This window comes from Tiliqua scincoides, chromosome 3, assembly GCF_035046505.1.
Source record: "Tiliqua scincoides isolate rTilSci1 chromosome 3, rTilSci1.hap2, whole genome shotgun sequence".
Classification (NCBI taxonomy): Eukaryota; Metazoa; Chordata; class Lepidosauria; order Squamata; family Scincidae; genus Tiliqua; species Tiliqua scincoides.
In genome coordinates this window covers 230,312,124-230,326,128 of record NC_089823.1, presented here as the reverse complement: position 1 = coordinate 230,326,128, position 14,005 = coordinate 230,312,124, and the positions used below count along the sequence as shown (strand labels likewise).

The following is a 14,005-nucleotide window of genomic DNA, read 5'->3' as shown; positions in this document are numbered from 1 at the left end:
AACGTTTGATTAGTTGTCCAATGTAAAGTCCACAACAATTGATCTTGTGTGTTGATGTGCTATAGCAAATTGCATTAGCATTGAAAGCAATGGCTGTTAACTTATTTTTGGATAATCAATGGTATATAAAAAGACAAGAGTTCTGTATTGTGCTTTCTGAGACATTACAGCTGTGTACTAAATGTCACAGCTGCATGATGATGCAAGCTCTCTTAATGTTGCTTCTAACGCAAGTTCCAGAATCATGTGGGTTGAAGAATGCTTTGGGGGCATCAAAAAAATGTGCTTTTACCAAACTGGCTGTAATCCAACAGCACACTGCTTCCTTTCAGATACATGACTGGTACTGCTGGATACATTTCTGCTGTTGTATCTCTAAACTGCTAGAGAATGTTAATTGCTTTGTCAAAGTTTTGTGGAAAGCAAATGAACAAGTGTTTCATAAGTATGACGCTCTTTATTCAGCGCACAGGATAATTGGGCTATCCACTCACCACTATCAGCAGCTGAACTGCAAAGTAACCCGTTGGAAGATGTGGCACTGCTGAAAGGACGGAACTAGAAGAGTCCCAATTATCATGCGAGCCATCCTTTTAGCAGTGCCATTTCTGCCAAGGCTCTGGGAGGGAGAGAAGGAAGGAGGCCTAAGAAGGCAACGAATGGTATAGGACGGGGTGTCACTTGTTTCCAACCAAGGGCCGAATAGCATTTATGATGCCTGCTGAGAGCCGGAAGTGATGTTATTAGGCAGGAAATGATGTAATTAAACAGGTCATAACCAAAAATAAGCACTTTTTCTCACTTAGAACCTCATTAGCTGCAAATGACAGAAGAGAAAATATGCAAATCTTGTCATATTTCAAGATATGGGAGAGCCCAATTTTCATGTGGACTGCCCTTTCAGAAGTAACACCTCAGCACTGCTTAGCAGATGGGAGCCTGAGGGCCAGATAAAAAGCTTCTGCGGGCCGCATCCGGCTCCTGGGCCTTATGTTTGACTCTCCTGGTATAGGAGAAGACAGACCAAGAGGGGTGAGAAAGGGAGATGTTGCTGAGGTTCTGGGAGAGTGCAGTTATCATGCAGGCTGCCTAATCAGCAGCACCTCCTCTGCGGAGGCATCACTTTGCACAACACCTCTCCACAGCTGAACTGTAAAGTGACACCTTGGCAGAAGTGGTGCTGCTGAGGGTCCTACATGTTAATAGGGCTTTCTCATATCTTGAAAATATGATCAAGATTTGCTTATTTTCTTTTCTGTCATTTGGTGCTAATGAGTCCCTAAGTGAGGAAAAAAGTGCTTATTCCTGGTCATACCCTGCTTAATGATGTCAGTTCCTGCTTAACGGCATCACTCACTAACAGCCCTCAGCAAGCACCGTGAGTGCTATTTGGCCCACTTTATAAAACAAGTTTGACACCCCTGTCCTGGAGCTTCTCCAGCCAGTGCCTGTCAAGCCTCTGCAGATCTCCAGTGAGGGAGAATCTGCCACCTCCTTTGGCAATCTGTTCTACTGCTGAAAAACCCTTACCATAAAGAATTTCTTCCTGATATCAAACCAAAATTGCCTCTCTTGCAGTTTGAACCCATTTGATCTAGCTCTACTCTCAGAGGCATTTAGAACAAATTTTTTCCTTCTTCCATATGACAGCCCTACAGGTATTTGGAGAACACTATAATATCCCCTCTCAGCCTTCTCTGCTCTTGGCTAAACATACCAAGTTCCTTCAACCTCTCCTCTTAGGACTTTATTCTCCAGTCCTCTGATCACTGCTGCTCTTCTCTGAACCTGCAGCAGTTTGGCTGCATCTTTCCTTATGTCAGGTGCCCTTAAGTGGACACAGTATTCCAGGTGAGGTTTGACCAACGCAGAGTGAAGCGAAACCATTGGGTCTTGTGACTTGGAAGCTATGGTTCTACTAATACAGGCTAAAATTGCCATTAGCCTTCTTTGCAGCTCCATCACACTGCTGATTTGTGTCCACCTTCTGATCCACTGTAATTTCAAGAGCCCTCTCGCATGTTGTGCTGACAAACTAGGCATCTCTCTATAACTGAATCTTTGGTTACTTCTGCTTGAGTGCAGAACATTGCATTTGTTCCTGTTGAACTTCATCCTGTTGATTTCAGCCCAGTTTTCCTTTCTGTCAAGGACTTCCTGAAAACTTATACTGTCTCCTGTTGAGTTTACTATTCCTCCCAGCTTATTTGCATGTGCACTACACAGAAGGGGTTGACAGTCAACAATCTACAGACAATCTTGTGTGTATGTGTCACAATCATATAATAAATCTTTAATCTGAGGAAGGATTTTGAGCCCTCTTGGCTTCTGAGACATGTTTGAAAATGTATCAAGCTCAACAGTATGAAACAAGTGTAAATTAGCCAGGTATCATTTTCAGTTCCAGTGAGCCAAGATTTTATCGATACTTATTGAATTTTAGAGTAATTGTTTCAGGGTAATCATTTCAAAATAAGATGTTACACATATAACAATGTATGCACTGATCATATTTTTTAAGTTATCTTTTAAGTTGGTGAAATGGATATGCAGACTATCGTATACAACTATAATAAAAGTTTGTTGTGCTCCTCTGTCTTGCTTTATTTCTAGTGTGTGATCTGAAGTGCTTAGTCATTTGCTCATTGCAGATCTTGGCTAGGAACATGGGCATACCCAGGCTTGCTTGAGTATCCTGTTTATTGTTCAAGTCATCTAAGACCCTCACAATGGAAGGGCAATGAGCAGAAGTATTTTTAAGACCAGGTTATGGAAATATATAAGACCAGGTTATGGAAATTAGCAAAATTTCCTCTCTTCATTTTTTAATTCCTGCTGTTTTTGTCTCTTTAATGTTTGCTTTTTAAAAAACCTTTTAATTGAAGTTTTTGTTGTAAGTCCCATTGGTAAACTGTGGTAAACATCCTTAAAGATTGTATCCTATGCATTTCTTCCATTTGTACAAGGAAGAGGAGATGCAGTTTCCCCCCTTCTGTTCTCTTCAGCTCTCCTGGTTATCTGTTCCAGATGGTCAAGGAACAGATATCTGTGTAGGTGGGTGTGTAAGGGTGCATGTGCCCAGGGGTCTGCAGGGGAAACTCCAAAGAGGAGTTCGGAGACAACTTGCCCCCCTTCTTCTTGCAGAAATGGAGCTGCTTCAGTAGGCAGAAGAAAAATTTAGGATTAACTCTATATAAAGATAGTCTACCTTATTTGCAAACTGTTGTCCAGGGATGGGTCTTGGTGCACTGTGATGAGTGTTCCTAGATGTTGTAGTAGAGCTGCAGTGAGAGAAACATGACTACAACACCCCCTGAAAGTGAATCCTCTGTTTTGGACCTTAAAGATCAAGGTTACCTAAGCCTCTTTCTTGTGTTTACTTTTGAGGGAACAAGGCTTGCTCTAACAGTAAAAGGATTTCCTCAGTTTTTCTTTTATTCAACTACGAAGAGGTTTGTGGATATACGTCTGATATTGTTTAGAAAGGCTATGGCTTCATACCAGTATGGCAACCACTCTCCATAATAAAACAAGCTCCATAGTGGAACATCTGTGCTTGGGTTGTTTGGCTGTTTTTAACTTTTGCACCTAGGGTGAAAAGATGGCAAAATAATTGGTTTGGATAAGTATGTTTGACTGTTTTCTTCACTTGAACATTAGGATTGTAGTAAAAATGAATTCTGTTATGGAAGTTAGAGAAACACCTGTGCTGCAAGCACTACAAAGCCACTCCTAATAATAATAATAATATAATAATATACAGTATTTATATACCGCCTTTCTTGGTCTTTATTCAAGACTTTATTCAAGGCGGTTTACACAGGCAGGCTTATTAAATCCACGCAGGGATTTTTACAAATTGAAAGAAGGTTCTCTCTTTCAAGAACCACCACATTCAAGATGATACACTCCGATCTGGTTTAACATTCTGGCCTCCATCCTCCCACGCTCCGAGCAGATGGAACAGCTCAGCTGCAGCTTGCCAGCTGCTTCAAGGTCGCACGGTGCCGGTGGCCTCGAACTGGCGACCTTGTGGATGTTAATCTTCAGGCAAATGGAGGCTCTACCCTCTAGACCAGACCTCCTGCCCCATATAAATGGGCACATGGGGGTGCTGTTTATATAGCATTCCCCCATATCCATGCTGGTGGGGGTGCAGAATGGAACTCCTGCGGATACGGGACCCCACCTGTATTTTAAAATTACACTTCATGTATGTATTTTTCATTCATGGTCCTATATGTTTCTAATTTTTAAAAAATTGTTTGTCCTGCCTTTCTACCTTAATATATGATGGTTGGTATGAAAGTAATGCCTCCTATTTTTTTCTTTCAAATCTGTTGCTGCATAATGTTGTGAATTTGATTGGGTGGTCACTAGATTGAATTCCTCACTGCAAAAGAAATCAATCACAACCCTTTATTTTATATGATGTCTGAGAAGTCCACCATTTTGAACCACTCGTGCAGCACACTGAGACACGTTGCACTGCCATTGCATATGGTGAAACTAAATCAATCTAATTTAGATCCATGCTCTTCTCCAAAATGTGTACAGTGACAATACCATTGACATCTTTATAGTCAGATGTTGGGCAAGATGCTTCAAGTGGAGAAATGAACATTGTTGACAAGTCTTGGTGCGGCCAGCCAGTAATGGCCATGACAGAAGACAAGAAGAGTTGAATTGACATACTCAAATTGTGGCTTCTGTGATAGAGTAAGGAATTGAATTTTGTACGGTCTGAAAAATCCACCATTTTGAACAGCTTGTGTGCCACACTCATGTGACATATCACATCTGCATATGGTGAAACACAGCAGGTGACCATCCAGTCAAACTGACAACATTATGCAGCACTGAAGAAAGAAAAAAAGAAAGTAGGAAAAAAGTAGAAGGCATTACTTTTGTACCAAACGTAGAATCTGCCGGGAGTTACTCTGCTGTCTTAACTGGATTTTGGAGGCAAACTATTTTCATCTGTGTGTGTAATTGAAAACTTGTTTAAGCCTGATTGTGTGCATTTTAACATGACTACAGGATTGCCTTAGGATTAAATGTTTAGCCACTTTTCCAAGGGCAATTGGTTACTTTGGAAACAAGTATTTAAAAAGTTCCTTTTAAAAATAATTTAAATTGAATTGTTTTTTGGAACTAAAGATTTCTTTTTGTGGGGACAGCTGTCTGTGTATGTGATTGAATGCAGCCTTATACATATTTAAGGCTGGGAGTAAGTCTCATACACTTCAAGTATTATCTGGAATACACCTTGATAAATGACCAAGTCATAGTTTAGTGCAGCTGTTAACATTAATCTGATTATATCAGGCCCAATTGTTGCTTTAAATTAGATTTATGACCTTCCATTGAAAATTAATGGTTATAGTGAAGAATGAGAAGGCTTTTTTTAATTCGAAAGGTTTTATAAAAGCAAGGATTATATTCAAAATTTTGGGTTGGCAGTTGACTGAAGTCATATCTATACTGCCTGAAGGGATACACAAGTAAGAATTTAGTTGAGCTTTTTCCAATGTTTCTACCATATTGCTGACCTGGTTAGTTTTTGGTGATTTGTTTTGGCTTCGTCTGCCAGGAGTTGGTATCATGGCTCTTCTACTCTGCTGCTGCATACCTTGAACTCCTGCTATTCGAACATAATGCTGTAAGGTGTTGTTTTGCCAACTCCCAGTCCAAGCTTTGCCTAGAAAACCTATGCCCACTTAAAGCTATTTAGCTCCCCTGTGTTTCCCAACAGTGGCCCTCATTCTGCACTGCAGTACTGTTGGATCCATCAGGGTAGCTCACCTGTTCAACCTGCAGTGTTCCTCCCCTCGCGTACCAGCAGCTTCCCAAGCCATCACAACAACTTGATTCTCTACAGGTCCTGGGAGTGACAGCCACACACCAATCTCCAGTGTCTCCAGCAGTCTGTCCCAGCAATCAGAAGTCCATTCACCCATCTGTTCGTTAGTCAGTTAGTCCATCAGTCAGTCAGCAGTAGTTCATCAGCCAGTCATTCATCCATCAGTTTAGTTCTCTCTCCTCCAAGCTCCTTCCTTCTGCTCTCTGTCTCTCCATTCCTTCTACTCCCACCAAACTCTCCTTTCTTCAAGAGCTGCTTTTATCCCTTAATAACCTGGTTGCCTCTTGTGGATGCAGCTGTGCAACACACCCACTGGTAGTTAGAGCCCTGGGATTAACCCTTTGCTTGCCTGCCAGAACAAAGGGCCACTGTTGACACCACACCCTATCTCCTTGAGGGAACTTGCACATTTCTGTTACAGGTAGAAAGTGTAATCTAGAGGTGAACCATAAGGTGGGTTGCAGGCCATAGGCAAGACTGTATTCTGCAAATTTCCAAATATACAGAATGTTATACAGAGGGGCAGGAGGTCTGGTCTAGAGGGAAGAGCCTCCATTAGCCCGATAACATCAGAAGGTTGCCAGTTCGAGGACACTGGCAGCTCCCTGAACGGCTGAGAATGGTGAGACCTTGAAGCAACTGACAAGCTGAGCTGAGTGATTCCACCTGCTCTTGGTGTGAGCAAGAAGCGTCTTGCCTGCCCTCCGTGTGAGAGAAGGAGCTGCTTGTCAGCCTGCCTGGGAGAACTGAAGGCCAGAAGTGAGACTAAACCAGGAAGATCCATCTGAAATGTTGTTGGTCCTTGAAAGAGACAGCCTCTACGTTTGTAAAAATCCCCTTGAGGAATTTAGAAATGCCTGCCTATGTAAACCACCTTGAATAAAGTCAGAGGAGTAATCTGATGACCAGAAAGGTGGTATATAAATACCTAGTTTTTGTTATTGTTATTATTATTGTTGTTGTTGTTGTTGTTGTTATTTTTTATTATTATTATTATATTATATTATATTATATTATATTATATTATATTATATTATATTATATATATTGGACACACAATTCATCTTCCCTGCATTTTAACTTAAAACAAACATGCTCCATGAGTAGTAAACCTAGGCTAAATTATGGGGGGCAAAAGCAAACTTAGGCTGATGGTGCAATTTGTGCAGAGCTCCTTTGGTGCAAAATTTGAATGTCTGACATGTTAATATTATTCACGGAATGCACATACCTTGAATGCGGCTCTGTGCACATATAGTGGCGTTTCCCTGCTTTAACACATTTTTATTATCTATATATTGAATAGGAAATATCATACAAAGTACATTCTTACCCAGTTTACTGTCTCAGAAAAATAATTGTGGCAGCAGCAAAAAAAACACCCCAAAGGCCTTCAAGTCTTCATCACGTGGAAAGAAAACAAGAATTCCCTGCAAAACATTAAAAAAAAGTTTGCTCATTGTTTGGGCATTAAAATCTTACTGCCTTTATCTTTCCTGGGGATATGTCTGAGATTCAAGGAGTGAACATATTCACACTACAGGAAGTTGACAGCCATTTATTCTAATAAATTTTAATTAAATTTTAATTTTATCTTGCTTGAGTTTTTAATTGACTTGAATTTTATTATCGTGATACTTGGTTGTTGGCCATCTTGTAAGACCATTGAAGTAGGATAGAAACTTGTCAAAATAAAGATTTGGTTTCCAGTAGCTCCTGTCTCCTAACTCTTATAGCTGTTCAGAATGCAACAGTGTGATTGTATTCATATTCAGTTGCCTAGTGTCTTCACCATTGGTTCTTTGCAAATCTTGAGGCTGAGTTCTTGCTGTGGTATCAGTTGATGCAGACATATTATATGACAGAATTTCTTCAGGATATTAATCTTAATTCTTTTAAAAAACAAAGTGGAGCTAAAGAACAGATGACGATGGAGGAACAATTGCTGCTTCCCATCATCCTTGTATTTTTCCCTTTCTGAAAGTTGTGTTGCTAGCAAAATGGCAAGGTATGTGAGCTGGAAAATCCCTGGTTGTACCTTTTTGCTTTGAAATTACCAGGTAACCTGAAGTAGCTCCATATTCTCTTGATGTCTTGCACCCCCAGTTACAACAACTTACCTTTTCAGTTTGTTGTATGGAATACCTCGACAATGGACATCAAGTGTGTGGAACCACTGAAATATGCTACAATGAATGAGAAGTATTTAAGATGAGCCCTGTTCATAATATTGTGTGGATTGCATCCACTTGATGCTCCAGTGAGTGTTGCCTCCTAAGCCTGGCAGATGTGCCTGCTAAACCCCATTTCCATGCCTACTAGGTGAGGGAGGGATTAGCAAATGCATAAGTGTGAAGCTTAGCAGGCACTGCTCTTGTTGCACCCCACTCCACATTGCATGATAGTGTTCGTGTGCTGTCAGTGTGAACTGGACCAGGGTATGTGATTGCTAATTGTGAAGGTTTGAGTACTAATTGTGGGGGTTGAAAGACATGAACAATACTTTTGTTTCATAAGTATTGAAACAATACATGTACATTTCATGTGTTACCTTTTTGACTTCTGAGATTTGGAAGGCAGTGAATATTGTATCCATAAAATTGAAACTTATAATTTTTTTTTCTTAGCAGACTTCCTTTCACCTGTACTGTAACAGTGGGAGAAAACATTCAAGAGGATGAGTGAACTGGAACAGTTACGGCAAGAGGCTGAACAGCTTCGGAATCAAATCAGAGTAAGGTGTTTTTTTTCCTCAACACATTAATCCTATGGATTAAAAACTGTTAAAAGCTGGTGGCCACAAAGATCTTGTACGGGAAGAGGGAGAAGAACATAAGAACAGCCCCACTGGATCAGGCCATAGGCCCATCTAGTCCAGCTTCCTGTATCTCACAGCGGCCCACCAAATGCCCCAGGGAACACACCAGATAACAAGAGACCTCATCCTGGTGCCCTCCCTTGCATCTGGCATTCTGACATAGCCCATTTCTAAAATCAGGAGGTTGCGCATAGAAAGAGCAGCAAGTGTTTTTTAATCTCTTTTCTCTACTTTCCTTCTGGGTTATTGCCTGAGAGTGGTGTTTCATCTTGAGAGGGGTTATTGAGGTCATTGGGGGAGAAGATGATTTGTTCATCTTTATCCTAGCACCATTAGTGATTTGTCTTGGGTTCAATATGTTAATCATGTTTATCACGTTGACTCCAAACCTTACTAGCCTCCATGCTAGTAAGGACTACTCAGGACTTACTAGCTCAGGACTGTATGGTAGGGTGTAGGTTGAGCAGGTTGAGTGTGGCAAAATAATCTCTTTAGTATTTGTTGCAGACTGAGGAGGGAAACGGTTCTCTGCCACTGTCATCCTTGAGAGCTCTGGTATAGTCAAATACCTGATCAGTTCTGGGGACAAGCTCACTTGGGTAGAAGTTGGAGATTTTACTCTTTGTGAATGTGACATTCTTAAATTTTTGTATTGGCAACCTTCAGTCTCGAAAGACTATGGTATCGCGCTCTGAAAGGTGGTTCTGGCACAGCGTCTAGTGTGGCTGAAAAGGCCAATCCGGGAGTGACAATCCCTTCCACACCGGGAGCAAGTGCAGTCTGTCCCTGGTCTGTCTCCCTGGCTATGGGCCTTCCTTCTTTGCCTCTTAGCCTCAGACTGTTGGCAAAGTGTCTCTTCAAACTGGGAAAGGCCATGCTGCACAGCCTGCCTCCAAGCGGGCCGCTCAGAGGCCAGGGTTTCCCACTTGTTGAGGTCCATCCCTAAGGCCTTCAGATCCCTCTTGCAGATGTCCTTGTATCGCAGCTGTGGTCTACCTGTAGGGCGCTTTCCTTGCACGAGTTCTCCATAGAGGAGATCCTTTGGGATCCGGCCATCATCCATTCTCACGACATGATCACATCATGATGGATCAATCATGATGGATCAATCAATGATGGACATCATGATGTCACGATGATGACATTCTTAAATAAACCTTTAGAAATAATATTTCCTGTCATAGAACGCTAGCACATGAAGAAGTTGACCATAATCCGTTTCCCTGGTTTTCACAATGGAGGGAAATAAGATGTGGAGTCCCTTAGGAATCTGTCTTGGGACCAGTGCACTTTAGCTTGTTCTTGTTGATCCAGAGTTGGGGGTAAACGGTGTGGGATTCAGGTTTGCTGATGTCACCAAACTATTCAAAGCAGATTGTGAAAAGCTCTGGAAGGATCTCTCTCCTAAACGAGTGCATGGAAAACCAAATGACAAATGTAGTTCAGCATCAGTAAGTGTAAAAGATGCACATAGGGTAAAAAAAAATCCCAACTTCACATGTACGCTGACGTCTGAGCTTTAAGTGACTAGCCAGGAAAAAGATCTTGCGGTTGTGATAGATTGCTCAATAAAAATGAGCCCCATATGTGGCAGCAGTGAAGAAGGCAACTTCTGTGTTAGGGGTCATTAGGAAAGATTAAGACTGCTTATATTTTCCCTATATAAGCCTGTGGTGTGGCCGCATACAGAATACAGTATTATATCTTGTTCTAGTCACCTCACCTCAAGAAAGATATGGTGGAGCTGGCAAAAGGTGCATAGAGCACAACCAAAATGATCAGAGGGTGGAGAACTTTCCTCATAAGGAAAGGCAACCAAGTTTGGGGCTTTTGTGTTTGAGAAAGGTGATTAAGAGGGGGGACCAAACTGATTCTTAAAAAATGTTCATGGTGTGGAGAGGGAGAGAGAAACAACGTTTTGCTCCCCATCTCACAATAATGGATTGTGGGGTCATCCAGTGAAGCTAATTAGGGAGGAAAATTAGGTAGAAACAAGGAAGTACTTCTTCACCCCACATAAAATTAAGCTGTGGAATTCCTTCCCACAAGATTGGTGATGGCCTCTAGCTTGGATGCCTTTAAAATGGGGGTGAGGGGTTTGAGCGAATTCGTAGAGATCATTGCTATCCATGGCTATATGCTTTTTCTGCATTTAATAACACTCCTTTGAATTGCCACTTGCAGGGGAGCAGTGGTGAAAGAGAAGTCTGCTTTTCTCTTCTGCTTATGGACTTTCCAGAGGCAGTTCATGGGCCACTATGGAAAAACAGGATACTGCTCTAGTTGGACCTTTGGCTTGATCCACCATGATGTTTCTCATGTTCCCTCCTACGCTATTTTTGTATATGTGGGGAGATTTTGTGTCCCCCTCCCCCCTTAAGGGAGCATTAAAACATATAACATTCCACTGCAGCCTGGAATGGCACAGTGGAACTTCTACCACTTGATTCTTTTGATTATAAAAATGACCAATCTATGGGTAGAATTCTTTCATGGTTTGATTGCTCATTGGCACCACATCTCAAAGACCCAAGGCAGTACTTTCCGTGATACCTCTTTGTTAAATTTGTTCTCACAAACCCAGAACCTGTTGATGGATTACTTACACCTACCATTCCTCAATGCATTTGACTTTCTCATGGAGTATGGCAACCAGATATGCGGAAAAAACACAAGCCCTCTAGTCATAATTCTGTGTTAGAGAATAGCTGGAACTGGTTTAGATATTTTTATGAATTCAATAAAGTGGATGCCAAGGATTAATGAACACTGTTCTGAGTTAAATGTCTGTTGTCTTGCCCTTGAGCTACTGATTGTGCAGGTGTTCAAAGATGGCCAGGCAATTTGGACCTTCTCGCTTTGTAAAAAACATTTAGTTCATAATAGTTCCCAAACTTTTTAGCACCAAGTCCCAATTTTTAAAATGACACTCTATCAGAACTCACCTAGCTTTTATGAGACTAAAAACAAAACAAATTTTTATTACCAGCTCAAGCCTTTTTAAAAAATTCTTTTTACTGTTTTGGTGGTGGTGGGGCATGTTCTGGAGCATTTGTTGAGCTCCATGTTCATTGAATTGGGGCTATTTTGGTGGCCCTTTACCTGGCCTTTAATAGGAGCTGAGGCACATTTGCCTGCTCTTGAGTAAACATGCATATGTGGCTCTGTTTTGCTTTCCATAGGCTCAGAGCATTTTCCCTGTCAGTTTGGGGGGGGGGGAGACTTTCTTCTGGAGTGTTTTTGGAGGGCCCGTGTTTATCAGATTAGGACAATTCTGGTGGTGTTGTGTTCTTCTTGTCCGCCCTTTGAAGTATGAGTAGGCAAATGTGCCTCAGTTCAAGTAAATGCACACATGCAGCTCAGTTTCATTTTTATAGCGCTCAATACATTTCCCTTGTCAACTGTCAGCTTGTCAGTTTCACAACCCACCAATAATCAGGTTGTGTCCCATGGTTTGGGAAAAACATTTTAAAGAACAATAGTAGATTTTTAGTGACCCCAAAGAATATAGGTTCAAATTGACTTGCAATATTGATTTTAATTACTTCTTTATAGACCAGGGGTGTCCAAACTTTTTGGTAGGAGGGCCACATCATCTCTCTGACACTGTGTCAGGGGCTGGGAAAAAAGAATTAAATTTACATTTCAAATTTGAATGAATTTACATACATTTACAAAAATGAATATTAGAGATGGAACTTTTATGAATGAATGAAGGTCTTGCAATAGCTCAGGGCCTGTAAAAGGCCTTGCACAAAGTAAGGCCGGCCTTTCTTTCACTGCTGCTGCGGCATCACACATGTGAAACAGCAAGTAGTGGAGGGAGCCCTTGTCCCACAGCTCACACAAGAGGTTGAACAGTCACCCTCATGCTGACAGCAGTTGTGTCGGGCCAGCATGAGCTCTAGCAAATATCCGGAGGGCCAAAGGCTCATTGGAGACTGGGGGCTCCCAGCGGGCCAGATAGGGAGTCCCTAAGGGCCACAAGTGGCCCCTGGGCTGGGGTTTGGGCACCCCTGTTAGAACATAAGAACAGCCCCACTGGATCAGGCCATAGGCCCATCTAGTCCAGCTTCCTGTATCTCATAGCGGCCCACCAAATGCCCCAGGGAACACACCAGATAACAAGAGACCTCATCCTGGTGCCCTCCCTTACATCTGGCATTCTGACATAGCCCATTTCTAAAATCAGGAGGTTGCGCATACACATCATGGCTTGTACCCCGTAATGGATTTTTCCTCCAGAAACTTGTCCAATCCCCTTTTAAAGGCATCCAGGCCAGATGCCGTCACCACATCCTGTGGCAAGCAGTTCCACAGACCAACCACACGCTGAGTAAAGAAATACTGTATTTTCTCTTGTCTGTTCTAACTCTCCCAACACTCAATTTTAGTGGATGTCCCCTGGTTCTGGTGTTATGTGAGAGTGTAAAGAGCATCTCCCTATCCACTCTGTCCATCCCCTGCATAATTTTGTATGTCTCAATCATGTCCCCCCTCAGGCATCTCTTTTCTAGGCTGAAGAGGCCCAAATGCCGTAGCCTTTCCTCGTAATGAAGGTGCCCCAGCCCCGTAATCATCTTAGTTGCTCTCTTTTGCACCTTTTCCATTTCCACTATGTCTTTTTTGAGATGCGGCGACCAGAACTAATGTTATAGACTAATGTCTTTTTTCTTTTCTTTTAAAGGATGCTAGAAAAGCATGTAGTGACACAACTCTTGCTCAGGTATGTGCTATGGTATGTTGTTCATCTCGGAGGGAAGTGTAAGACAATGTGATCCATTTCTAAGATTGAGAAAGTAGTGTAAATAAAAGAAAATTAGTATGAGATGCTTTATATCCTATTAACTGTATGCAGTTGATGAATAAAGTGAAAGGTTCTTAAGACACTTGAAATAAATTGGATATAATCCATGGGGAACTTCTGCTCAGGAGCCATTTGTTTCATTTCAAAAAGAGTCTGTGTAAAGAAATTCACTGTGAATTGTGCTTTTTGCCTAACAGAACTAATTGCTCAATTACTGTCATAATGCTGTCAGAAGTCTGTTATCACCAGGTAGTGGCTTTGAAATGCCTTTTTTAAGATGCCTCTAGACTGGAACCCTTTCACACTCGTCAGAATTAGTGTAGAGAATTCCTACTGTGTATCTCTGAAATATGCCCTAGAAATCCTTAGCAACATGCTGAAGTTCTGTGGCTGATGAATCAGCTTATGAAGTTTTTCCTTGAAAATAAAAAGTGTTGAAAACTGCTCGATTATTATTTAAAATATTTCTGTCTTTCCTCTCCAGTTAGACACCTAGGGAAAAATTGTGTGGGTGCTA

General features: G+C 41.6%; 1 protein-coding gene across 7 annotated transcripts in view; it reads left to right on the top strand.

Moving 5' to 3' along the window:
- Nucleotides 1-14,005, top strand: part of GNB4 (G protein subunit beta 4) — a 67,327-nt gene that overhangs the window by 41,985 nt on the left and 11,337 nt on the right. For 4 of the 7 annotated variants that reach the window (XM_066619483.1, XM_066619484.1, XM_066619481.1 and 1 more), the window contains 2 exons: nucleotides 8,491-8,597; nucleotides 13,369-13,407. In XM_066619483.1, the coding sequence (XP_066475580.1) occupies nucleotides 8,541-8,597; nucleotides 13,369-13,407 (96 nt within the window). In that variant the 5' untranslated portion in view covers nucleotides 8,491-8,540. The remainder of the gene's footprint in view (nucleotides 1-8,490; nucleotides 8,598-13,368; nucleotides 13,408-14,005) is intronic. The other 3 variants (XM_066619487.1, XM_066619482.1, XM_066619485.1) reach the window with 1 other exon arrangement.